The 26,598-nt window shown below is 40.9% G+C and overlaps 3 protein-coding genes across 7 annotated transcripts in view; 1 reads left to right on the top strand and 2 right to left on the bottom strand.

Moving 5' to 3' along the window:
• LOC131744510 (zinc finger protein 665-like) overlaps window positions 1-26,598 on the bottom strand; it is a 341,106-nt gene that overhangs the window by 242,571 nt on the left and 71,937 nt on the right. The window lies entirely within an intron of this gene.
• The window catches only part of LOC131744559 (zinc finger protein 836-like), a 383,402-nt gene that overhangs the window by 315,406 nt on the left and 41,398 nt on the right, over window positions 1-26,598 (bottom strand). The window lies entirely within an intron of this gene.
• On the top strand, window positions 212-24,784 carry LOC131744558 (zinc finger protein 677-like). Of its 4 annotated transcripts, none has more exons than XM_067018910.1 (5): window positions 218-966; window positions 3,027-3,098; window positions 3,205-3,447; window positions 5,991-6,117; window positions 22,236-24,784. In XM_067018910.1, exons 3-5 carry the CDS (start codon window positions 3,430-3,432, stop codon window positions 23,546-23,548), a joined length of 1,458 nt encoding a protein of 485 aa, XP_066875011.1. In that variant the 5' UTR covers window positions 218-966; window positions 3,027-3,098; window positions 3,205-3,429; the 3' UTR covers window positions 23,549-24,784. The 4 variants fall into 4 exon arrangements, with proteins under 4 accessions (XP_066875012.1, XP_066875011.1, XP_066875010.1 ...); XM_067018909.1 differs by having other exon boundaries at window positions 219-966; window positions 3,239-3,447; XM_067018911.1 differs by lacking the exon at window positions 3,205-3,447 and having other exon boundaries at window positions 212-966.

Raw genomic sequence — 26,598 nt, 5'->3', positions numbered from 1 at the left:
TGGCTCCAGAGGACACCGCACACGTTCAAAGGATCCAAAGTAGAGAAGCAGAGCCTCTCGGGAGAGAAGAGGAACAGACCAGAATCTCCCAAGGGCGGGTCCGAGGGCCAGACCCGGCGTTCGCAGAGCGGCACCACCAGAGACACAGCCTCCACCCGCCGGCACGTCCGCGATGCGCTCATGGCGGCCCCGCCCTCTGGCCTGGGGTGCGCATGCGCACGCGCAATTACCGAGGGACGCGGAAGCGGATCTTGCGGTCAGACTGGCGCCCTTGGGTGAGCGAGTCTCGGTTTTTTGGTACGTAAGTGCGCCGTGCGATCTCCAAGCCCCGCTTCTCCATACCTGGGTTTCGAGGGTGTCCCAGTAAATTAAAATCCCTTTAGGCGGTCGTCGCTGTCGCTCTGAGTCTGTCCCTTTCGCCTGTCGCGGCGTCGCCAGAAGACTCGGTTCGGTCCTGGGAGTCTGGGTCCGGTTCCGGTTAAAATCGCTCTGACGCAGGAACCGGCCCCAACTTTTTGCCTTCTGTCCGTAGAGACACTGACCTCCTGCAGCGACGTTTTTCTACTCAGACTCCCTTTCTCAAACCTTTGTGTGACTCCCGGCTCCCCTCCCGCCCCCCGCCCAATTCCGTTTTATCAAGCCCTCACCTAGGAGGTGGATCGCCCTTGACCTCCCTCCAAGAAGAACAGAGAGGGAATACAAAGGCAGAAGTATATGCAGTTAGTGAGGCATCAGAACGTTTGGGGAGAAAGAACGACAGGGATTGCAACAGAGATTGCATCAGAGCGAGGCCTCACAGTCTGTGAGAGGAGGAATAGAGAGGGAGGGTAAGAAAATGATGCGAATGAACAGAGGGGGAAACACAGAAATGGACACAAAAGGAGAGGAGAGAAACAGAAGGACCCAGGGAGACATATAAAGGGAACAAAGCACGTGGTGGAGGAGAAAGCGGGAACCCAAACCCAGGTGAGTATTGAGTTGATTAAATATGGAATACTAAGTTATGAAGTACTAAGTGGTGTCTCTAAGCTAATCTGTTTAACATTTGTTGACATGTTGAAGTTATGCAGAAGAGAATGACAGTTGCAAAAGCAGGTGTTTGAGGCGTCTGCATTTTCTAATCATCGCTTCAGGTGATAACTCCATTTACAAGCCCCGTTCTTCCAGAGGGCGGAGACTTAGGTCAGTCAGTTCCAGGTCATTCTCTTCCCTTCTAAGAAATGGGGGAAAGTATTTGTGTCACCACACAGAGCTTTTGAAAATGGTCATGATTAACAGTACTGTTGGGGCTTCTCTGGTGGCACACAGGTTGAGAGTCCGCCTGCCGATGCAGGGGACGTGGGTTCGAGCCCCGGTCCGGGAGGATCCCACGTGCCGCAGAGCGGCTGGGCCCGTGAGCCGTGGCTGCTGAGCCTGCGCGTCCGGAGCCTGTGCTCCGCAACGGGAGAGGCCACAACAGTGAGAGGCCCGCGTACCGCAAAAAACAAAAAAAACAAAAACAGTACTGTTGCCCTTCTATATGGCTCATGTCAATCTTTTTAAAATTTGATGTATCCTCACACCTTTAATCTCAGAAGCGATTGGGTATGTTTTAAATGTCCAAATTATTTTCACTCTAAATTTCATTGTTCAGATTATGAGGTTTATATGCTTTCTGCTGTATTCTGTATTGGAACTATTCTCTGATATGTGGTAAATAACTTCACTATGCATGTGATAAGGGTGTTGATTGTCTTTTAACACTCAAAACCTAGTTTAACCAGCACCTCGGAAGTGGCCGTCGGGTTTTGGCCTTTTTGTATCTTGTTGTTCATAAGCTGTTTGACCAAGCTGTGCATGTATGCAGTTATTTTTAGTGCCTTATGGTTTTTTTTGTATTCCGTGTTCAGGACACATTTGTCCAGGTGCAGGCACTGTAGCCAAGGGGCCCAGGTTCCAGCCTTTTCCAGATTGATGTGAAGCTTTGTTCCCACAGAACATGTGTTCATGATAAAGAGATTGATAGGGCTCATCTCCACGGGTGACCCTCTTTCTTGTTTTTCTGGAGGAATAACTATTTGTAATTTCATATTTTTTGACTATAATGTTTTCTGGAAAAGAGGAATTAAACATTTGAATTTGATTAAACCATGAACAAGAAGCTTCTCTTGCTCAGGAATATGAAAGGTAATCTGGAATTAGGACGTTTAAACCCTTTCTACCTAAACCTATCCAGGCTGCCACTTCTACCCAGTTCTGCTCACCTAACTCAGATTTCTTCAGGGTAACTTGGTAAAATTACTCCTCCTCTGAGCCTCAGGGTACCCACCTGTGACATGGAGAAGATAGAGGAGACCAGTTTGCCTGGTTATAATTGAAATTTTAAACATATTCCAGTCCTCCACAATTATGGAAAATGCTTAAAAAAGAGGCAGGGGCACAGGTCCAGAGATGGAGGCATACCTTTTTCTCAGCTTGTCTGTCTCTGTATCAGGGGTAAACCATAAGTTTGATTGCGTCATCTCTTGCCTATAAATCCTTTTATGTTTCCCATCACCCTCAGGACAAAAATCTAAATTGTTCAGTATAGCTCCACAGGGAGCTCTGGAGCTGGGGTGGCCTCTCCAGAGTTGCTCCCAGTTAACAAAAGGGACAAGCTTCCGTATCCTGCGTCAACCAGTCATTGGATGCTGGCTGCCTCCGGAAGAAGTCGGAGGAGGCACTTTCCTTTGGATTGGTGCCAAGTGGACAAAGGCCGGCGCAGGCGCGGCGCGGTGGGTGGGCGTTCCGGCGGCGCAGTGGGCGTTCCCGCGGCGCAGTGGGCGTTCCCGCGGCAGCGGGGCGGGCTTCCCGAAGAAGCGGGTGACGGGCTCACCGACTGGTCTTCGTGCAGCAGCTTATTGTCCCTATATCCCTCGTGTTACAGTTGGCAGCTAAGGACCGTCTTTCCCCCACGTTTAAGGTTCTCCTTCGGGTAGCTTTGTGGCAGATGCCAGAAGCGGAGTATGGTGGTTGTAAGCATTAAGCAGCATATTTCGCTCCCACAGAATCGTCTTACCTGAAGAATCTAACAAGGAATTCCGAGGAGGAGGAAAGAAGAAAGAATGGCGCTTTCACAGGTAAAAGTCATATTCTTTGTTGATTTGTGCTCTCCTTCCTAAAGTGACACAGTTTAGGCTCATTAATCTTCCCTGTCGCTGAAATGTCCGATTTACTCCCACACAGGGCCTTCCCTCAGTCTCCTCTCACCTCCCTGCAGATTCCATGTCACTGTGAGCCGGCGACGGGGAATTGGGAAGAGCCCCCTTTCAGGTGGTCACCCCGTGACGGGTTTGATACTCAGGCGTGCACTGGAGGTGGGGAGTAGGCTCCGTGGTGTCGATGCGCTAGGGCAGTGAGGACTGGTCAGTGCACCCTTCTGGACGCCCTTTCAGCTCCGTCTAAACCAGGATGAAAGAGACTCCGTATGTAAGTGATGTACTGCTGTGCACAAGTACCTGAGGAGGTCTGGACTGGGAGACTGATACGGGGAAACGTGCTTTGTCAGATTTTATAAGTGCCTTTGAAATAAAAGGAGTGATCAGTGGTTTTCACTCTGTAATACTAGTACTGTAAAGTAAAATGGGAATTTGAGAAACAGAAATAGATAATAGGGTGTTATCTAACAATAAGGGTTCCTTAAATTATTTACAAAACATTCATCTCACAGAGCCTGTCATGTTCACGTAGGGACTCTTACGCAGCAGGTGTTTTAGATAAAAATGGTTATAATTTAGCCAAGACATAGGAGCAGAACTTTCTGTCATCAGAGAGGCTGGAGGCGAATTATAATTTTACTAATTCTTGTTCAGTGTTATTTTTTTTGTATTAAACGTCTCATGTATATATTTTCATGGTTCAGTTACACACAGCGATGCAGTTTAGAGACTAAGAAGTAAAATATCCCCTTCCCTGTCACATCTTACACTGTCACTTACTGTCTCCATCGGAAACCACTGTTAATCCCCAGTGCAAATCTTACAAAAATGCATTTATATATGGTAATGTGACTTTAGAAAGTGCTCTTTAATAAATATTTTGTTATGGTATTTTATTCTGCACATTTAAATATTTACGTACCTTATATCTTAGACTCGTTTTCATGTTAATAAACTTAGAGTTGACTTTCTTTTTTTGTATCCTCATGGAGCATTTTCTTAATGAAGACACATTGGTCCTGTACAGTTTTTACTGTAATAAAAAAAAAAGGTCATAGTGGCTGCTTCTGCGCCTGCCAACTTTACTATAAATGTCTAAGAATTTCTCCAGAATGGGAAGCTTGAGCATGATTACTGGGTTAATGGTGGTGTTCATAAGGAAGCACAGATACTACAGCTACTAAACGGGGTTTAAAATCAACTGTCTTAAATGTACTAAGAGACTTAAGGGAAACCATGGAGAACGAACTAAAGGAAAGTAGGAGAACATTGTTTTAAGAAACAGAAAACATCAATAAAGAGAGTTAGAAATTCTAGAGCTGAAAAGTACCAAAACGGAAATTGAAAATTCACTAGAAGATATCAACAGCAGATTGACAATCAGAATAAGCAGTTAGTGAACTTGGGGCTTCCCCGGTGGCGCAGTGTTTAAGAATCCGCCTGCCAGTGCAGGAGACACAGGTTCGAGCCCCGGTCTGGGAAGAGCCCACATGCCGTGGAGCAACTAAGCCCATGTGCCACAACTACTGAACCCTGTGCGCCACAACTACTGAAGCCTGTGCACCACAACTACTGAAGCCCGCGGGTCTAGAGCCTGTGCTCCGCAGCAAGAGAAGCCACTGCGATGCGAATCCCGCGCACCGCAACAAAGAGTAGCCCCCGCTCTCCGCAACTAGAGAAAGCCTGTGCACAGCAACAAAGACCCAATGCAGCCAAAAATAAATAAAATAAATAAAATTTTTAAAAAAGAACTAGTGAACTTGAACATAGGTTAATTGGAATTATCCACTGTAAACAGAAGAAAGGTGAACTCCTTTACCTCATATACCTCAAGAACACCTGTACCTCAAGAACCGAAATACAAAGAATCTAATTATAAAATAGAGGACTTTAATAGACCTTTTTCTTCATAGAAGATATAGAAGTAATCAACAAGCAAGTGAAAGGTGTTCAACGAAATTAGTAAAATGAAAAATCAAAACCACCATGAGATATCATTTTATACGCAATAGGATGACTATAATAAAACAGAAAAGAACAAGTTTTGGTAAAGATGTAGAGAAGTTAGAATCCTGATACATTGCTGGTAAAATGTTGTAGCCACTGGAAAACAAAACCATGTGACCTAGTGATTCTACTTCTAGATAAATACCAAAAAGAATTGAGAACACGTATTCAAACACTTCTATGTGAAACTTCCAGCAGCACTAATAATATTAGAGAAAAGGTGGTTATAACCCAAATGTCCATCAAGGGATGAGTGAATAATCTGTGGTTTACTCATACATTGGAATATTACTCGGCCTTGAAAAGGAAAGCAGTACTGATACATAACTATAGCATGGCTGAGCCAAAAAAATTATTCACAGTGAAAGAAACCAGACAAAAGGTCACATTTTATACCATTACAGTTATATGGAAATATCCCAAACAGATATATCCATTGAGACACTGCATTACTGGTGTCCAGGGACTGAGGCAAATGGGGGAGAAAGAAGCAGCTGCTTAATGGGTAAAGGATTTCCTTTGGGGATGATTGAAATATTTTTAAACAAGAAAGAGATGATGTTTGTTCAACATTATAAATGTACTAAGTGCCACTGAATGGTACTTTATAAATGGCTAACTTTATGTTATATGCATTTCATCTCGGTTGCATAAAGAGAAGCGTAACTTGCTCAAAATTATCTTACATGGGTCAGTCAGAGCATTCACCCCAGACAAGTCAATCCTTACACATGTCTGCTTCTGTAAGTTTGTGTCAAACTCGGAAATCTCTCCTTGTCCACTTGGTGAAATGTGCTTTCCTTTCAGGGACTGTTTACGTTCAAGGATGTGGCCATCGAATTCTCTCAGGAGGAGTGGGAATGGCTGGACCCTGCTCAGAGGGCCTTGTACAGGGACGTGATGCTGGAGACCTACAGGAACCTGCTCTCCCTGAGTGAGGATAACTTCTCTCTGGAAGTCGGTAACTACAGCAGCACCTAACATGCTTTTGGATATATTTCCAGAAGTGATATCGCTGGGTGATATAGTAGTTCTATTTTTAGTTTTTTGAGAAACCTCCATACTGTTTTCCACAGTGGCTACACCAATTTACCTTCCCACCAACATTATAGGAGGGTTCCCTTTTCTCCACATCCTCACCAACGTTTATTATTTGTGTTCTTTTTGATGATAGCCATTCTGACAGATGTGAGGTGATATCTCATTGGGGTTTTGCTTTGCATTTTCCCTGGTGGTTAGCCATGGTGAGCATCTTTTCATGTGCTCATCGGCCATCTTCATTTCCTCTTTGGAAAAATGTCTATTCAGTTCTTATGCCCATTTTTTAATCGAGTTTTATGTTTTTCTGACGTTAATTTGTATAAGCTGTTTATATATGTTGGATGTTATCCTTTATTGGTCATATAACTTGCAAATATTTTGTCCCATTTAGTAGGTTGTCTTTTCATTTTGTTTATGGTTTTCTTTTGTATGCAAAAGCTTTAATTAGGTCCTTTTGGTTATTTTTGCTTTTATTTCCATTACTTTAGGAGACAGATCCAAAAAAATATTGCTGCAGTTTCTCAGAGTGTTCTGCCTATGTTTTCCTCTAGGATTTTTATGGTATATGGTCTTACATTTAGGTCTTTAATCCATTGTGTGTTTATTTTTGTATATGGTATTAGAGAATGTCCTAATTTCTTTCTTTTACATATAGCTGTCCAGTTTGACCACCACTTATTGAAGAGACTGTCTTTTCTCCATTGTATATTCTTCCCTCCTTTGTCATAGTTTAATTGACCATAAGTGCATGGGTTTATTTATGGGCTCTCTATCTTGTTCCATTGATCGGTGTGTCTGTTTTTTTGTCAGTGCCATACTGTTTTGATGATCTTATAGTATAGTCTGAAGTCAGGGAGCATAATTCCTCCATCTCTGTCCTTTCTCTGTTTTGGCTATTTGGGGTCTTTTGTGTTTCCATAGAAATGTAAAAAATTTTTGTTCTAGTTCTGTGAGAAATGCCATTTGTGTTTTGATAGGAATTGCATTGAATCTGTAGATTGTTTTTGGTAGTATGGTCATTTTAAAAATGATTTTTTTTCTTTTTTTTGTGGTACGCGGGCCTCTCACTGCTGTGGCCTCTCTAGTTGCGGAGCACAGGCTCCGGACACGCAGGCCCAGCGGTCATGGCTCACGGGCCCAGCTGCTCCGGGGCACGCGGGATCCTCCCGGACCAGGGCACGAACCTGCGTCCCCTGCATTGGCAGGCGGACTCTCAACCACTGCGCCACCAGGGAAGCCCTAAAAATGATTCTTAATATTGATTCTTCCAACCCCAAAACATGGTATATCTTTCCATATGTTTGTGTCTTTAGTTTCTTTCATCTGTGTCTTATGGTTTTTGGAGTGCAGGTGTTTTACTTCATTAGGTATGTTTCTTCCTAAATATTTATCTATTTATTTTTGATGTGTTGGCAAATGGGATTGTTTCCTTAATTTCTTTTTCTGATACTTTGTTATTAAATGGAAAAGATTTCTGTCTTATTTCTGTATCCTGCAACTTAACCAAATTCATTGATGAGCTCCAGTAGTTTTCTGGTGGCATCTTTAGGATTTTCCATATGTAGTATCATGTCATCTGCAAAGCTTGAGAGTTTTACTTTTTTCTTTCCAATTTCTATTCCTTTGATTTCTTTTTCTTCTGATTGCTGAGGACAGGATTTCCAAAAGTATGTTGAATAAAAGTGGCAAGAGTGGGCATCCTTGTATTGCTCCTGATCTTAGAGGAAGTGCTTTCAGCTTTTCACCATTGAGTATGATGCTAGTTGTGGGTTTGTTATATATGGCCTTTATTATGTTGAGGTATGTTCTCTCTGTGTCTGGTTTTTTGAGAGTTTTTATCATAAATGGATGTTGAATTTTATCAAAAGGTTTTCTAGCATCTGTTGAGTTGATCATAAGGTTTTTATTCTTCAGTTTGTTAATTTGTATATCACATTGATTGATTTGCAGATATTGAGAAATCCTAGCATCCCTGTGATAAGTTTCACTTGATTGTGGTGTATGATCCTTTTAATGTATCACTGGATTCAGTTTGCTATTATTTTGTTGAGCATTTTGGCATGTATGTTCATCAGTGATATTGGCCTGTAATTTTCTTTTTTTGTGATATCTTTTTCTGGTTGGTGTGAAGGTGATGCTGGCCTCATAGCATGAGTTTGGAAGTGTTCCTTCCTCTGCAATGTTTTGCAATAGTTTCTGAAGGATAGATGTTAACTCTTCTCTAAGTGTTTTGTAGAATTCACCTGTGAAGCCATCTAATTCTGGACTTTTGTTCTTTGGGAGTTTTTTTTTTTTTAATAGAAGTATAGTTGATAATAACAACTTCATAAAGTTGTTATTAGTTTCAGGCATACAGCAGTGTGATTCACTTATACATATATATATATAATCTTTTTCAGATTCTTTTCTCTTATAGGTTATTATAAAATATTGAGTATAGTTCTTTTTGCTGTACAGTAGGTCCTTGTTGGTTATCTATTTTATATAGAGTAGTGTGTATATGTTAATCCCAAACTCCTAATTTATCTCTCCCCTACCCGCTTTCCCCTTTGGTAACCATAAGTTTGTTTTCTATGTCTGTAGGTCTATTTCCGTTTTGTAAAAAAGTTCATTCTTATCATTTAAAAAATTTTTAGATTCCACATATAAGCAATATTATATGATATTTATTTCTGTCTTACTTCACTTAGTATGATAATTCTGAGTCCATCCATGTTGCTACAGATGGCATTATTTTGCTCCTTTTTATTGCTGTGTCATGTTCCATTGTATATATACACCACATCTTCTTTATCCATTCATCTGGTGATGGATGTTTAGGTAGCTTCCATGTCTTGGCTATTGTATATAGTGCTGCAGTGAACATTGGGGTGCATGTATCTTTTCTAACTTTGGGAGTTTTAAAATTACTGATTCAGTTTCATTACTGGTAACTGGACTGTTCATATTTTCTATTTCTTCCTGGTTCAGTCTTGGGAGAGTTTATCTAAGAATTAGTCCATTTCTTCTAGGTTGTCCATTCCATTGGCGTATAGTTGTTTGTAGTAGTCTCTTACGCTTCTTTGTATGTCTGTGGTGTCATTTGTAACTTCTCCTTTTTCATTTCTGATTTTATTGATTTGTGCCCTCTCTCTTTTTTTCTTTATGAGTCTGGTTAAAGGTTTATCAATTTTGTCTGTGTTTTCAAAGAACTAGCTTTTAGTTTCATTGATCTTTTCTATTTTTTTTTTTTTAGTGTCTGTTTCATTTATTTCTTCAAATACATTTTCAATCCCCTTTTCTCTTTTCCTTCTGGGATCCCTATTATGCAGATATTGGCACAACATATTATCCCATAGGTCTCATATATTGCTTTCATTTTTTTTTTTTTCATTTGTCTTTCTGCTCTGCTGATTGGATGATTTCCATTATTCTATCATCCAGGTCGCTTATTCATTCTACATTACTCATTTTGCTCTTTTTTTTTTTTTTTTTTTTTGTGATACGCAGGCCTCTCACTGTTGTGGCCTCTCCCATTGCGGAGCACAGGCTCCGGACGCGCATGCCCAGCGGCCATGGCTCACGGGCCCAGTCGCTCCGCGGCACGTGGGATCTTCCCGGACCGGGGCACGAACCCGTGTCCCCTGCATCGGCAGGCGGATTCTCAACCACTGCACCACCAGGGAAGCCCGATCCATTTTGCTCTTTATTGCCTTTACCTCAGCTTTCACCTTGGCAAATGAATATTCTAAGTTTTCTTGGTTCCTCTTTACAGTTTCTCGTTACATTTTACAGTAATCTGCATTTGTGTCGATAGCCTTTTTAAATTCTTTCCATATTTTTATTATCTTCTTTTTGAATTTGGAGTCTATTACACTGGAGAGGTTGGTTTCATTGTTTGTTCTTTCAGGGGAATTCTCTTGATCTTGGAATTGGGAGTGGTTTCTCTGATTCTTCATTTTACACATATTTCTCCCACCCTGTGATTTTAGGAGATAAGTTATCTATCAATACCGTGATCTTGGAGGGCTGTTTTTCTGTGAGAGCATCCTTGTGTAGCCTGCATGAGTGTAATGTTTTTGCTGCAAAGGGTGATTTTAGTGTGGAGGCCTGCCGTATCTTTCTTCAGTGTGTGTTGTTTATTATCCCCTTGATAGGTGGTGTGACTAGTGCTGTGGTGACCAGAGCCTGCACTGGATATTGCGCAGGGCCTCCTCTTTGCTCTGCGTTTGTCTCAGCCCTCTTGGGGGCTGGGTCTGCTCCCCAGTTGTTGGAGTAGAAGCTCCCGTATCTGCCTCTGAGCTTCACTGTGAGGTCGGCCAGACTGGAGTACTGCTGCTGGGAGAGGAGCCGCTGAGTATTCCTCCGCAGGAGCTGTCCACGGACGAGTGTGCTCTGTGCTGCTGCCTGTCACCCGTTGTTTGAGTTCACAGAGTACACTGTTGTTGGGCATTTCCCTCGGCCCCACCTCAGCCGTGTGAACGCCAGCAGTGGGCCCTGGTGACCCTCAGGCTCTGTGTTTGTAGAGTCACCAGCGAAGATCTGTAAGTGCAGATCTGCTAAAGGCATGTGCCAGTACTGCAGTAGTCGCCCGTCTGGACCCAGTGCAGGAGGTACAGAAGTGGCCTAGACCTCAGCCCTGCCTCTCCATGCGCGTCCCCACGAAGCCCAAAGCTGCTAGCACTGGACCAGTCCCAGCCACAGGGGTACCCATAGTGCTCTTGGGTGTCCCACAGACGCTGAGTTTACAACACTGGCAGGGCTGCAGCTGCAGAGTAAATCTGCAGGTTGCGTAGTTGCAGAGAGGGGGCTCAGATGTCGGTCCTGTTTCCTAAATTGCATGGTTCCTGGAGATCGGCTCTGATTTCAGCCTTGCCTCTGCATGTGGGTAACGCACTGGTGCTTCAGCGCTCCGAGAGCTCATAGAGGTGGAGTTGCGCCTGCTGTGAGCGTGCCGGGAGTTAGGCTGCTGTGGCAGGGGCCCTGCCCCTCCTCTTCACGCACCTGTTAACAACGGAACTTCTATGGCAGGCCCGGGTTCCGTCTGTATACACCCCCAGTCGCGGCACGTACCACACTCCGGTCCCTTCAGTCTGTCTCCGTGCAGCCAACTGCAGCCCAGTCCCTGGGTCTGTCTTCTGAAGCTCAGGTTTCAGCACCCAGTCATCTTGTGCACCAGCAGACATGCATCTTGGCCTGGGGAATGCAGTGAGGTGGCACGGATCGTCAGTGCTGGCTTTTCTGCCTGCCACTGGCTGGCTGGTGCACTCCCCTCTGAGCCTCTGAAGCTCTCTGTCTGTCTCAGCTGACATCCCAGTCAGTCAAGGGGTTCCCAGGGTGAGGGAACATTTCCTCTTTCACATCTCCCTTCCAGGGTTGCAGGTGCTGTTCCGATTCCTTATTATCTTTTTTTCTTTCTTTTCATCCCACCTGGTTACATGGTGATCTTTCTTGCAATTTTTTTTTTTTTTTTTTTGGCCAGCGTGTGCGGCATGTGGGATCTTAGTTCCCTGACCAGGGCTAGAACCCATGCCCCCTGCACTGGGAGTGCGGAGTCTTAACCGCTGGACTGCCAGGTTGTCTGAGATCTTCTGCCAGCATTCATTAGCTATTCTGTGAGACTTGATCCACATGTAGGTGTGCTTTTGATGTATTTGTGGTAGGAGGTGAGCTCCACGTCCTTCTATTCCATCATCTTGGTTCCTTCTCTTTTCTCTTGTTTTTTAGTCTCTATCTTATTTATTTCTGCTCTGATTTTTATTATTTCTTTCCTTTTACTAAGTTTTGTTTTTGTTTGTTTTTCTTTCTCCAGTTACTTTAGGTATAAGTTTAGGTTGTTTAAGATTTTTCTTCTCTCCTGAGGTAAGCTTGTATTGCTATAAACTTCCCTCTTGGAACTGCTTTTACTGTGTCCCATAGGTTTTGGATCATCGTGTTTTTGTTCTCATTTCCCTCTAGGTATTTTTTATTTCCTCTTTGATTTCTTCAGTGATCCACTGGTTGTTCAGTAGCATATTGTTTAGCCTCCATGTCTGCATTGTTTGCAGTTTTCTTCCTTGCAGTTGATTTCTAGTCTCAGTGTTGTGGTTAGAAAAGATGCTTAATATGAAGTCAGTCTCTTTAAACTTACCAAGTCTTGTTTTTTGGACTGGCTTATGATCTATCCATGGGCAATGTTCCATGCATGCTTAAAAAGAGTGTCTATTCTGCTTTTGGATGGAGTGCTCTTTCTATGTCAGTTAAGTCCATTTAGTCTAATGCGTTATTTAAGGCCTGTGTTTCCTTATTGATTTTCTGTCTGCATGATCTGTCCATTGATATAAGTGGGGTGTTAACGTCCTCTACTATTATCGTGTTCCTGTCGATTTCTTCTTTTATGTCTGTTAATGTTTGCGTTACATATTTAGGTGCTCCTATGTTGGGTGCATATATAATTGTTATATCTTCCCTTGATCATTATGTCATGTCCTTTCTTGTCTCTTTTAACAGTCTTTATTTTAAAGTCTATTTTGTCGGATATAAGTATTGAGATTCTGGCTTTCTTTTGATTTCCATTTGTATGGAATACCTTTTTCCATCCCCTCGCTTTCAGTCTCTGTGTTTCTCTAGATCTAAAGTGAGTCTCTTGTGGGTAGCATATATACAGGTCTTGTTTTTGTATCCATTCATGCACTTTATCTCTTTTAGTTGGAGCATTTATTCCATTTAGGTTTGAGGTAATTATCGATATGTATATTCTTACTGCTGTTTTATTAATTATTTTGGATTTGTCTTTGTAGGTCATTTTTTCCCTTTCTTCTTTTGTTCTCCTGCAATTTGATGACTATCTTTAGTGTCATATTTGGATTCCTTTTTCTTTTTTGTGTGTATTATCTATTACAGATTTTTGGTTTGCAATTACCATGAGGTTTTTGTATAGCAGTCTCCACGTACGTGATTGTTTTAAGTTGCTGATCTCTTAATTTCAAATGCATTTTAACAACCCTGCATTTATACTCTACTCCTCATGATTACTGTTTTCGATACCATATATGTATTTTTAAATTTATTTATTTTTATTTATTTACTTTTGGCTGCATTGGGTCTTTGTTGCTCTGTGCGGGCGTTCTCTAGTTGCAGTGAGGGGAGGCTACTCTTCGCTGCAGTGTGTGGGCTTCTCACTGTGGTGGCTTCTTTTGTTGCAGAGCACAGGCTCTAGGCGTGTGGGCTTCAGTGCTTGTGGCATGCAGGCTCAGTAGTTGTGGCACACGGGCTTAGTTGCTCCATGGCATGTGGGATCTTCCCAGACTGGGGCTTGAACTCATGTCCCCTGCATTGGCAGGTAGATTCTTAATCACTGTGCCACCAGGGAAGCTCTATGGTATTCTTAGTGTTGTTTGTTTTATATACCCACAATTTGGTGTTGTGGATTCATGAATGAATATCTTTTTTTATATTTTACAGGATTTCTTTCTTGAGTATTTATGACTTAACATTTCTTTCCCCAAAAGCTGTATAACCCCTAGAAATTTTTGAAAAACTAGTCTGACTTATTCCTTTTACTCTGTTTCATATTAGTTAGTACCTGCTATGAACACATACACCTTCTTTTTTTTTTTTTCTTTTTTGCGGTATGTGGGCCTCTACTGCTGCGGAGCACAGGCTCCGGACGCACAGGCTCAGCGGCCATGACTCACGGGCCAGGACGCTCCGGGGCACGTGGGATCTTCCCGGACCGGGGCACGAACCCGTGTCCCCTGCATCGGCAGGCGGACTCTCAACCACTGCGCCACCAGGGAAGCCCCTACCTTCTTTTAATAGACTATTTTTTTTAAGGAATTTTAGGTTCATGGAAAAATTGAATGGAAGTTATAAAGAGTTTCCGTGCATTTTCTACCCCAGACATGCAGGCCCTCCCCAGTGATCAACATCCCACTTGAGAGTGGTATGTTTGTTATCACTGATGAACCTGCATTGACACAAATTAACACATCAAAGTCCATATTTATGTTAGAGTTCACTCGTGCTGTTGTGTATTCTATAGGTTTAGACAAACGTATACTGACATGTTTGTAGCATAATAGTACCATAAAAAGTAATTTCATTATTTAAAAATACTCTGCTCTACCTATTCATCTCTCCCTCCCTCCCAAAGTGCAGTTGCTTGGTTATGTAGTAATTTTCTGTTTAATCTTTTGAGAAACCCCCAGACTGTTTTCCAAAGCAGCTGCACCATTTGACGTTTCCACCAGGAGTGAGTGTATGAATTTTTCAGTTTCTCCACATCTTCACCAATACTTGTTATTGTCTCTTTGATTACAGCCATTTAAGGGGTATGGAGCTGTATCTCATTCAGGTTTTTAAATTTATTTATTTTTTTGCGGTACGCGGGCCTCTCACTGTTGTGGCCTCTCCCGTTGCGGAGCACAGGCTCCGGATGTGCAGGCTCAGCGGCCATGGCTCATGGGCCCAGCCACTCCACGGCATGTGGGATCCTCCCGGACCAGGGCACGAACCCGTGTCCCCTGCATTGGCAGGCAGACTCTCAACCACTACGCCACCAGGGAAGCCCTCATTCTGGTTTTGATTTGCATTTCTCTATTGAATAATTATGTTAAACATCTGTTTTTTGTGTGTTTATTGGATATTTTTCTATATTCTTTGGAGAAATGTCTGCTCAGATCCTTTGCCCATTTAAAAATTGGGCTATTTTTCTTTCTGTTGAGTGTAAAAAGTTCTTTATATCTTCTAAATGTAAGTGCCTTGTCAGATATATATATGTATATATGGTTGGCAAGGATTTTTTATATTCTGTATGTTTCCTGTTCACTTTTAGGGGGCAGAGGTTTAAAGGCTGAAGGAGATATTATTTATTCAGATTTTTTTTTTTGTAGACTAGGTTTCTGTAGTATCCACAATTAACAGGCCCCGAATGGATTTTCATGGCTGGGAGTCTTTCAGGTTAGCCATAAGAATTCCTCAGTCTTAACTTTTGGGGATGAAAGGTGCTTAGGCCCACTTGGGGGTGCTTTCGTTTCAACTAATGTCAACCTTACCTGCAGCCTCTGAGAACTGTGTTTGCAGAGATACTCATGTCGGTCACAACACCCATGTGCTCTCCTTAGATCCCGCCATGGCTACTCTCCAGCGGCCACATTCATCTTGGTTTTACATTTCCTGTTTACAAAAGTAATTTTCAACATATAAGACCATTCTGACCAAGATGAAAATGTTTCACTCCCAGAAACCTTGGTCTAGGGGCCACAGTGTCACCTCATTTGACAGGAAAGCCACCTTCCATTGACTTAATCCTTTGGGAAGATGATGGTGTCTTAGTTGATCCTTTTCCTAATGCCCGTCTAATAAAGTGGAGCTAAAGTGTGTTTGTTTCTTTTTTGTCTATCCTGGCTTGTTACCAGGATGCATTTAGTAGGAAAATTCATGATGTGGATAATGCCAAAAAGTGAAAATTCAAAAATTAGATGTAGTTTGCTTTAAATACAGCACTGGTTATTGATATCTGTAATTAGGTTTTCTGTAAAAAACAAAGAAAAATGCATCATTTATTATAAACATGTTTATTGAATTCCTAGTGTATAGAAAGCAGCACACTGACAACTTTTTAAAAACTGTTTGATCCCCTTTATCCATTTTTCCCAACCTCCCCACCCCACACCTTAGTTAACTACAAATCTGTTCTGTGTCTTTAAGTTGTTTTTTTTTTTTTTTTTAAGATTACACATGTAAGAGAAATTGTAAGGTATTTGTCTTTCTGTGTGTCACTTCAGGTAGCATAATACCCTTCATGTTGTCAAACATGGCAAGATTTTATTCTTTTTAATGGCTGAATAATATTACATTGTGTATAGATACACATCTCACAGTTTCTTTATCCATTTATTTTTTGACGGACACTTAGGTTGTTTATTCATCTGTTGTAAATAATGCTGCAGTGGGACTTCCTGGTGGTCCAGTGGTTAAGACTCAGTGCTCCCAATGCAGGTGGCCTGGGTTCAATCCCTGGTCGGGGAACTAGATCCCACATGCTGCAACTAAAGGAGTCCGCATGCTGCAACTAAAGGAGCCCACATGCTCACAACTAAAGATCCCGCATGCTGCAACGAAGATCCCACGTGCTGCAACTACGACCTGGCACAGCCAAATAAATAAATATTTTTTTAAAAATGCTGCAGTGAACAGGGAGTTGCATATATCTTTTTAAGATAGTGTTTTCATTTTCTTCATGTAAATACCCAGAAGTGGAATTGCTGGATATTATGTTAGTTCTGTTTTATTTATTTGAGGAACATCTGTATTGTTTTCCATGGTGTCTGCACTGATTTACGTTCCCACTAATGGAGCACAAGGGTTCCCTTTTCTCCACATCCTTGCCGGCACTTGTTATTTCTTATTATTTTTTTTTAAATGTCATTCTAAGAATTGTGAGGTGGTATCTCATTGTGGTTTTAACTTTCGTTCCCCTGATAATGAATGAAGTTCAGCATCTTTTCATGTATCTGTTGGCCATCTGTATGATTTCTTTGGAAGAAAGTCTGTTTGGATCTTCTGCCTAATTTTTAATCAGAATTTTTGTTGTTTTTGTTGTTGAGTTGTGAGTTCTTTATACATTTTAGATATGAAGTCCCTTATCAAATATATGATTTGCAAATATTTTCTCCCAACCTTTAGGTTGCCTTTGCATTTTGTTGATAGATTCCATTGCTATCCACAAACTTCTTAGATTGATGTAAACCTACTTGTTTATTTTTGTTTCTTTTGCTTTTACTTTTGATTTCAGATTCAAAAAATCATTGACAAGATATCAAGGAGCTTTCTTTGTTTTCTTCTAGAAGTTTTTTTTTCAGGTATTACATTCAAGTCTTTATTCTGTTTTGAGTTAATTTATGCATATGGTGTAAGATAGTGGTCCAGTTTCATTCTTTTGTATGTGCCTTTCAGTTTTCTCAATACTAATTATTGATGACACTGTCCTTTCCCCCTTGCATATTCTTGGCTCCTTTGTTGTGAATTTATTGATCGCATATGCGTGGGTTTATTTCTGGGCTTTCTATTCTCTCCCATTGACTTACGTGTCTGTTTTAAGGCCAATAGCATGCTGTTTTAATTATGATACTTTGTAACATCATCTGAAATCAGGGAATATGATGCCTTCACCTTTTTTATTCTTTTTCAAGATTGCTTTGGCTATTCAGTGTCTTTTTGTTTCCACACAAATTTTAGGATTATTCGTTCTATTTCATGTGCATGTTTTTGCACGTAGAGAAGTTTTTGGCTCATTTGTGTAAATAACAAGTAGTGTGATTGCTAGATCATATTTAAGATTATGTTAGTTTTGTAAGAAACCACAGACTCTTCCAAAGTGGCTGTACCATTTGGCATTTTCATCAATAACGAAGGAAAGTTTTTGCTGCTCCACATCATTTCTAATATTTGGTGGTTTCCATATTCTGGATTTTGGCTATTGTCATAGGTGTTTAATGGTATCACATTTGTTTTAACACATATTTTCCTCAATTAAATCTATGGCATTTTTTAAATAGAGAATTTTTCATATCTTCAGAACATACTTTTAAAATTTAGTTACTGGGCTTCCCTGGTGGCGCAGTGGTTGAGAATCCACCTGCCGATGCAGGGGACACGGGTTCGTGCCCCGGTCCGGGAAGATCCCACATGCCGCGGAGCAGCTGGGCCCGTGAGCCATGGCCGCTGAGCCTGGGCGTCCGGAGCCTGTGCTCCGCAACAGGAGAGACCACAACAGTGAGAGGCCCGTGTACCGCAAAAAAAAAACAAAATAAAATTTAAAAAAATAAATAAAATTTAGTTACTGTCTTAGCCACAGAGATAATATTCAGTTGACTTGCCACAGTTTTCTACAAGTAAGTTTTAAAAAAACTTTATTTTTTGCGATACGCGGGCCTCTCACTGTTGTGGCCTCTCCCGTTGCGGAGCACAGGCTCCGGACGCGCAGGCTCAGCGGCCACGGCCCACGGGCCCAGCCGCTCCGCGGCATGTGGGATCCTCCCGGACCGGGGCACGAACCCGTGTCTCCTGCATCGGCAGGCGGACTCTCAACCGCTGCGCCACCAGGGAAGCCCAAAAAAAACTTTATTTAATTTATTTATTCGGCTGCACTGGGGCTTACTTGCAGCATGTTGGATCTTCATTGCTATGTGCAAGATCTCCGTTGCAGCATGTGGGATCTTTTTACTTGCGGCATGCAGGCTCTTAGCTGCAGCATGGGGGATCTAGTCCCTGACCTGGGATCGAACCTGGGCCCCCTGCATTGGGAGCACAGTCTTAACCACTGGATCACCAGGGAAGTCCCTATAAGTAAGTTTTGATTTCTATTTTAATTTCAATGTTTTGGGATTTTTGCTACAAATAATTTATTCTAATAATTATTCTCCCTGTCTAGATTCTTCTTGCACATTGTGGGATACTAATATTTTAATATCTCATTTTATTTAAGGAAATAGGTAATTTTTTTACACTCCATGGTTTCCTCATTATTATCGCTTCTAACACTTAATGTTTCCCAGAAATTTTCTTACATTCTTTGTACTACATATTTCTATGAAGCCTCTTTTTTTCCCAGTTGTCTTTACAATTTTATCAAAAATCACCTGGTCCTTGTTGATATACATCCTATTATCGTCCTGTTCTTCAGACTGTTAATTGGCTGCATATGTTGTCGACCACATCTCTGCATGTAGAACTCTGCCATGGATCAGCATGGCACTTGCAGAATTGTTTCTATGCTTAAACCCTGCTGTGAACAACTCTTGTCCATACAAGTCATTCTGTGCTCTGGGTCATTTAGTAATGCTCCATCAGGGTACTGTTTTCTGTTGCTGTTTCTGAAGTCAGAATTCATTACTTTGGGGGACTTCCTTGGTGGTGCAATAGTTAAGAATCCGCCTGCCAGTGCAGGGGACATGGGTTTGATCCCTGGTCCGGGAAGATCCCACATGAGGCGGAGCAACTAAGCCCATGCGCCACAACTACTGAGCCTGTGCTCCAGAACCCACGAGCCACAGCTACTGAGCCTGTGTGCCACAACTACTGAAGCCCACACGCCTAGAGCCCATGTTCTGCAACAAGAGAAGCCACTGCAATGAGAAGCCCGCGCACTGCAGTGAAGAGTAGCCCCCGCTTGCTGCAGCTAGATAAAGCCTGTGCGCAGCAACCAAGACCCAACACAGCCAAAAATAAATAATTAAATCTATTTTTTAAAAAATTCATTACTTTTGGATAAGTACATGTTATTTTCTATTGATTCATTATAAGAGTAAGTATTATCTATAGTAACAAATACAGTAAGAGCACTTCTCATCTGATGTCTCTTAGATATTTGGGATTGTAATGTTAAAAGATCCAAAGATGTGATTTCAAATACTTTAAACAATTCCAGCAAAAGAGATTCTATTACTTTTATATAACAAAGCTGTTTGCACTAAAAAACTTCACGCTAAAATTGATATTCTGTTTTAAAAATGTATAATGTAGTTCACAAGTTATTCTTACCAAATATAATCACATCCACAAAGAGTTTCAGCCTTGGCAAAAGCCTCCTGTCGGCTTTGTCTCCGCCAGTCAACCTCTGTCGCGCCTGCCAAGTGACCGTCATCCAGCAACCGTGATCATCCTCCACTGCTGTACCCTTGAGAGGGTCTTATTGCATCCAGTGTGTTCACACAGTGAATTCATTCATTCTCCAGGTTTTGCTTTTAGGTCCTGCAAAGAACATTCTTGTACACATCTTCCAGAACAAATAATATATGCCTAGGAATGGAATTTCTGGGATATTCAGCTTGATCAAGTTTAGAGCAAATATTGGAATAGACGTAAACCTACAGTCCTCCCATAACAGCACTCTCTGTCTTCCTACTATCTTCCACATTTCCTTCATACCAACAATACAGCTTCCATAGAATGAGTCAAGTTTATGCTTCTTGCTACGGCAGTTCTTCCTTTCCCAAGGTTAGGCTTTCAGTCCTCTTCCCGTAGGTTTGCAAGCACAAGCAGTGCTCCCACATTGCCCACCGCTTCACTCTTGCTTTGTTAGATCCCAGTCCTGGCCTCCCCTCAGATTTTTGTGGATCTAAGTGAACTCTATTGGTACTTCTTAGTACTGTGTCAATATTTAGCACTTGGGCTCCCCAGTTCCCATAAGACCCCGCCCCTCCCCATACCCCACACCCTGCATAAGGAAGGACCCCTACTTGCACACAGTACAGTTTGCTCAGATCAGCGACTCGGTCTGGTCCCTGTGTACATCAGCACGTGCTGGACGTGACTCCTATCATTATCTGGGAATGGTAGGACAGTCACAGTATAAGTGACACAACTCACTGCCCGTATCTTCCTAGAAACATCTCTAAGAAACTGGTATTTCCTGGGATCTCTTAAAATCTGTACTGCCTGGATGGGCGGTGCTGCTTAATACATATGAACATGTCAATGTTATTCTACACACCCAGGTTCAAATCTTGGCCCTTGAATTTCCTTTCTGAGTTAGGGATAGATGTGTAAGCATTTTGGGTCCTTTATTTTTATTTATTTAGGCTGCGCCGGATCTTAGTTTTGGCATGTGGGATCTTTGTTGCAGGATGTGGGCTCTTAGTTGTGGCATGCGGACTTCTCAGTTGCGGCCTGCAGACTCTTAGTTGCGGCATGCGGGATCTCGGTTGCGGCATGTGCACTTCTCAGTTGTGGCATGTGGACTCTTAGTTGTGGCATGCGTGCGGGATCTGGTTCCTTGACTGGGGATCGAACCTGGGTCCCCTTCATTGAGAGCATGACGTCTTACTCACTGGACCACCAGGGAAGTCCCAGCATCCTTTATTCTTCTTCTTTATTTATGTTTTTTTTTAAGGCCATGCCATGTGGCATGCAGGATTTTAGTTCCCCTGACCAGGGATCGAACGTATGCCCACTGCATTGGGAGTGTGGAGCCTTAACCCCTGGACCGCCAGGGAAGCCCCAGGCCCTTTATTTTTCTATGAAAATTTGTGATAATTTAGCTCAAGAATAATTAAGTTAATGCTGTTATGGGGTTTGAAATATTGCATGGCATATAGTAAGGGCTGTAAAGTTACCTTTAGTTAATAACATGTCATTTTTTTGGTCATATTTATTATGAGATTGACCTTGGCTTACATTATATTTTGGCTGTTGTCTTTTTGTAATTTTTTTTCCATATGAATGTTCTCTCTGACTTTAGGTAACAAATTTTCAAAGCATGGGTTATATACTATATACTATATACCTATATTTTTGCCATATAACTATAATTAAGTGATACTAGGTAGTTGAACTATGTACTGGCTGTTATAGAACTTCAGGCTTGACATCATGATTGAGATTTCAGACAGTTTTCCCTATTTCTTAAATTTCATACATATGTCTGTTGACCTGAAGCTGATATTTCAAAATTCAGTGCTTATCAATATATTTTTTTATTTTTCCTATTGTGTGTACCTTCTGGAATTAAATTTTTTTTTTTTGGTACTTACTCAAATCTTTTAGAATTCCAGAGACTATTATTTTGTGTAACTGTGGTTACTTACTAACTTACCTGCGAGATTTATCATGGTTTACAAAAATGTTTTATCAGTTATTGTTGTGATGTACAGATTCGTAAAAATATTTTTTCTTGCATCATATTCATGTTATTCAACGTTATTATAAATTTAAGGATTAGTGAAGACAGTCTCAAATCTCAATTTTGATTTTATGCTTCTAGTTCTATCAGCCAGTATGTATCACTAGATAAGCTTTCTAATTATGGAGGATCATTTAATTATCCAGTTATATGGCAAAATATATGTGTAGTACGTTGTGTGTGTGCTTGAAATTTAATTATCTAAGATCAGAGAAAACAGTATGGGAAAAAGTATAAAAAGAAAACTAAAAAGTACGATATCACAGTAGTGTTTGAAGACCATGCTTGAAGAATTTCTGTGTTCGTTGTATTATTTTTTGTGTAATTATCTAATTCAACATAAAATATTTTCCAACTCTATATAATAGGAAGCCATTCTGCTGGATATGCAATCAAGGAATTATCACCAAGAGAGGACATTACTAAAGGAGAATTATTCCATCTAGTGACATTAGAAAGAAGTAAAAGTCATGGCATCAAGGATTTTGACCTCAAGGAAGTCTGTGCGGATGTGCAGGAGTGTGAGAGTGAGTGGGGATGTGATGCGAGAGATTATGAAGAAGTACTTTTGGCCCATAACAAAAATCTTAGTCATGGAGAAGATCACGATAATAAATCCTTAATTAATTTTCCTGAGAGTGTTTCTGTAAGAAGTAATGCACGTGAATATTTCACGCACGACAAGCCATTCATAAGAAGTTTGTTAACAACAAAAAATAACATCAGCGTTGCTGGAAACAGAGATCGCAAGTGTTTGGAAAGTAGACCTGGAGTGAGGCTGCAGGCCCGGGCGGCTCAGCTGCAGAGATTTCCAGCTGAGGAGAAAGTGTACGCATGCGGTCAAGTTGAGAAGCCAGTCAGCAGTGGTTCCTCAGTTTCACCCCTTCACAGAATTGCTCCTAGTGTGGAAAACGCTTTGTCACCTGCACAGCCCAGGAGAGCACACACTCGAGAAAAATCTTACAGCTGTAATGACTGTGGGAAGGCTTTCAGCAAAAGCTCAAACCTCAGGAATCACAGGAGAATTCACTCTGGACAGAAACCTTACAGATGTAATGAGTGTGGCAAAGCCTTTAACCACCAGTCACACCTCACAACACATCAGAGAGTGCATACAGGAGAGAAACCTTACAAACGTCCTGAGTGTGGCAAGGTCTTTAGTCGAAATTCACACCTTGCAAATCATCAGAGAATGCACACCGGGGAGAAACCTTACAAATGTCATGAGTGTGGTAAAGCCTTTACCCAGTTTTCACACCTTAGTAGACATCAGAAAATGCATGCTGGAGAGAAACCGCACAGATGTTATGAGTGTGGCAAGCATTTTACGCAGCGTTCAAACCTTATGGCACACCAGAGAATTCATACAGGAGCAAAACCTTTTAAGTGTAATAAATGTGATAAGGCTTTTATTGAACGGTCACAACTTTGGGGTCACGAGAGAACTCACACTGGAGAGAAACTTTACAAATGTGATGAGTGTGGCAAAGCCCTTACAAGACATTCATATCTCACTCAACATAAAACAATCCACACTGGAGAAAAACCTTACCAATGTCATGAGTGTGGCAAATCTTATACCCAATTTGCAAGCCTCACCAGGCATCTCAAAATACATACTGAAAACGAACGTAAGCCTCACACATGTGGCAATGCTATTATTCAAACCTCAGAAGTTTAGGGATCATCCGATTTCGTAGTAGAAAGAAACTTTAAAAATAAAATGATTCAGACAAAATTTATGCGTGTGTTCAAGCCTTACTCAACCTATGGGAGTCTGTCAGGGAGAAAGAACACGTACAGATGGCCAGCAGGCGCATGAAAAGATGCTCAGAATCACTGATCATCAGGGAAGTGCAAATCAAAAGCTCAACGCGCTACCACCTCACACCTGTTTCCAACGGCTGTCATCAGAGAGACAATAGCAAGCGTTGGCAATGGTGTGGAGGAAAGGGAACCCTGTGCACTGTTGCTGGGATTGTGAATTGGTGCCACATTTATGGAAAACAGTATGGAAGCTCCTCAGAAATTAAAAAACAGCAACAAAAACAAACCTGTTATATGAGCCAGGTATTGCCCGTCTGGCTCTTTGCTGGAAGAAAAGGAAAACACTAATTTGAGAAGATATAGGCACTTGAATATTCATTGTAGCATTATTTCCAGTAGCCAAGACGTGGAAGCAGCCTAAGTGTCCATCAATAGACGAATGCTTAGAGGAGATACAGTGTGTCTCCACACACACCACACGCACACAGGAATACTACTCAGCCATAAAGAAATCCGGCCATTTGCAACAACGTGGATGGATCTAGAGGATATTACGCTTAAGTGCAATAAGTCAGACATAGAAAGAGAAATACTGTGTGATCTACTTATATGTGGAATCGAAGAAACAAAAACAAAAGAGAATGAAAACAGATTCACAGATACGAAGGGCAAATGTGTGGTGGTTGCCAGGAGGAAGGGCGGTGAGTAAAATAGGTGAAGGGGATTAAGACATACAAACCTCTGGGTATTTAGATAAGTCATGGGGATGTAATATCCAGCGTTAGGAACATGTTAAAAAATGTTGCAGTAACTGAGGACAGATGGCTACACATATCGTTGTTATCATTTCATAAAGTAAATGTTACCTCGTGTGTAGTACAGCCAAAACGAACAATGTTATAATTTCAATAAAAAGAGACTCTACCATAGAGAGAAACCATATAAAACGAATGTACGTACGTGATCTTTAATATTTACTTAACTGAATTTCTGTTATAAACACTAAACCTGCAGACATCAATAGGATAGTCAGGGACTGTTACAAAAACTATACACACATGCTTGACAACATACATGAACTGGGAAAAGCGGAACTGACCACGAATCACCCGTGTGAAACAGATCATTTGAATAAATACTTTGCATTACAGAGTGAACGTATTTTTATCTGTATAGGGATTACACACTGCGATGTGAAATACAAAACTCCCCTGGGTTAGAATGAGCGATTTCCTTCACACACGCTACAGAACAGCATTTCTGTTTCTATTCACTGTTGTGCTCAGTTCCAGAGACTCACAAGGACAAGACCTGGGGTTTGAGGCTTGGAGGGCTATGGCATGTGTTACTTTAGGTCACTAAACCATTGCTTTAAAAAGAGCAATGTTTAAAAAAATTTTTTTTTATAAATTGCATTGTTCTTTATTTTTTGCTTAGGCATTTTATTTATTTATTTGCCTTTTTAAAACCATCTTTCCCCCATCCCAGTTTTATAACTGTCATATATTAACTTTAAACTGTACAGCAGAATGGTCTTCCATATGTTGTGAAATGATCACCGAAAGAAGTTTACTTAGCGTCCGTCATCTCATATCGGTACAATGAAAAGAGAAAAGAAACAAAAATATTTTTTTCGTTTAATGAGAACTGTATTTAAAATACTTTATTCCACACTTGTGATGAATTATATTCACATACCTTTGAGAAAAACTTGTTTACATCATAATATACCTAAATCAGTAATGTCTAAATGTAATTTCAGATTATCTATACATTCATTTTGAGGGTAGACAGTTTTATTTTTAAAATTGGAATGTATCTTAGCTCTTTTGTCTGTTCTTTATCTCAGAAAGTTTTGTCAAATGTGGATAAGAAAGCCTGTAAAACATGAAGTCATTGGGATTTATTTTTACCTAAAGTATTATGAAGTTTGCAGTATTTCTGCAAGGGCATTTTGTAGGGAAGTATATTCTCTTTAATATGAACTCTATAGAAAGTAAAACTAGATGATCAATTATCAACTAGTTTCATTTCTATACTCAGGAATTTTTATGGCAGTATCTGTCACTTAACATCTACTACTAGGTATGTTTTCTCACATCCTTACCTGTGAAAGATTTCATGTGCAGGAAATGGTAATCATTTGAAATTATTGTTTGGATAGGGTAAGTAGTGTATTTAAATATTTTCTCATAAAAATGAGCAGAATGTCTTGGCATGGCACACATATGAATAGAAGATATGTCATCACATTTATGAAAGATCTAGTGACTAGGATAGACTTCAGGATCTTTATAAGGTAGATTACTTCGTATTATGTTATATTGCTAACTAGTCATGTTGGCAACAAAGACATTTCAGCATGGAGTTAATAGTGGGATTTTTCAGCAAACACAGAACACTACAGGAGAAACTAATAATAGGCAGAAGTCATGAATCCATTTTGTTCCTGGTGAGTTTTGTTTTAATAATTTCAAGGCAGCAAAATGGACATATTCACAAGAAAAGGACATTTCCTCAATCAATAGATTTTGAAACGTCTCATAATATTAAGAAACAGATGCAAATTATTAATGGTCAAAAATGTGAAAACACAACGATCTTGTTTGACCTGTGTATATATATTAAACCCTGTGCTAGAAAACTAAAGAGTATACATTTTTGAGCACAGATGGAACAACTAAAATATTCACCACTGTCAAATTTAGGTAAAGAGAGATTTTATTCCAAAGGATTATGACACTAGAGAGAGTGCTGCAACCACAAAATATGAAAAGTCTCAACAACCAGACAGAAAAGAACTTTTCATTTACACTGAGGGCTAAACAAGTCTAGGGAAAAAATCCCATATGCAGAATAAATGAGCAGGTGGCGTGGCGCACAGTTGATCAGGGAACGTTTTACCCTTAAGTCACCTACTCTTGGGAGTGGATGGTGTGGCAACAGGCTTCTTCTGAATTACAG

Source organism: Kogia breviceps, chromosome 18 (genome assembly GCF_026419965.1).
Source record: "Kogia breviceps isolate mKogBre1 chromosome 18, mKogBre1 haplotype 1, whole genome shotgun sequence".
Taxonomy (NCBI): domain Eukaryota; kingdom Metazoa; phylum Chordata; class Mammalia; order Artiodactyla; family Physeteridae; genus Kogia; species Kogia breviceps.
The sequence above is the reverse complement of the archived record's forward strand: the minus strand, read 5'-3'. Positions and strand labels throughout refer to the sequence as shown.

Bases quoted from the DNA above. Each gene is read 5' to 3' on its own strand.
- LOC131744558 (XM_067018910.1), top strand. The intron at 6,118-22,235 runs GTGAGGATAACT...TCTATATAATAG, and splicing joins CAGGAACCTGCTCTCCCTGA to GAAGCCATTCTGCTGGATAT.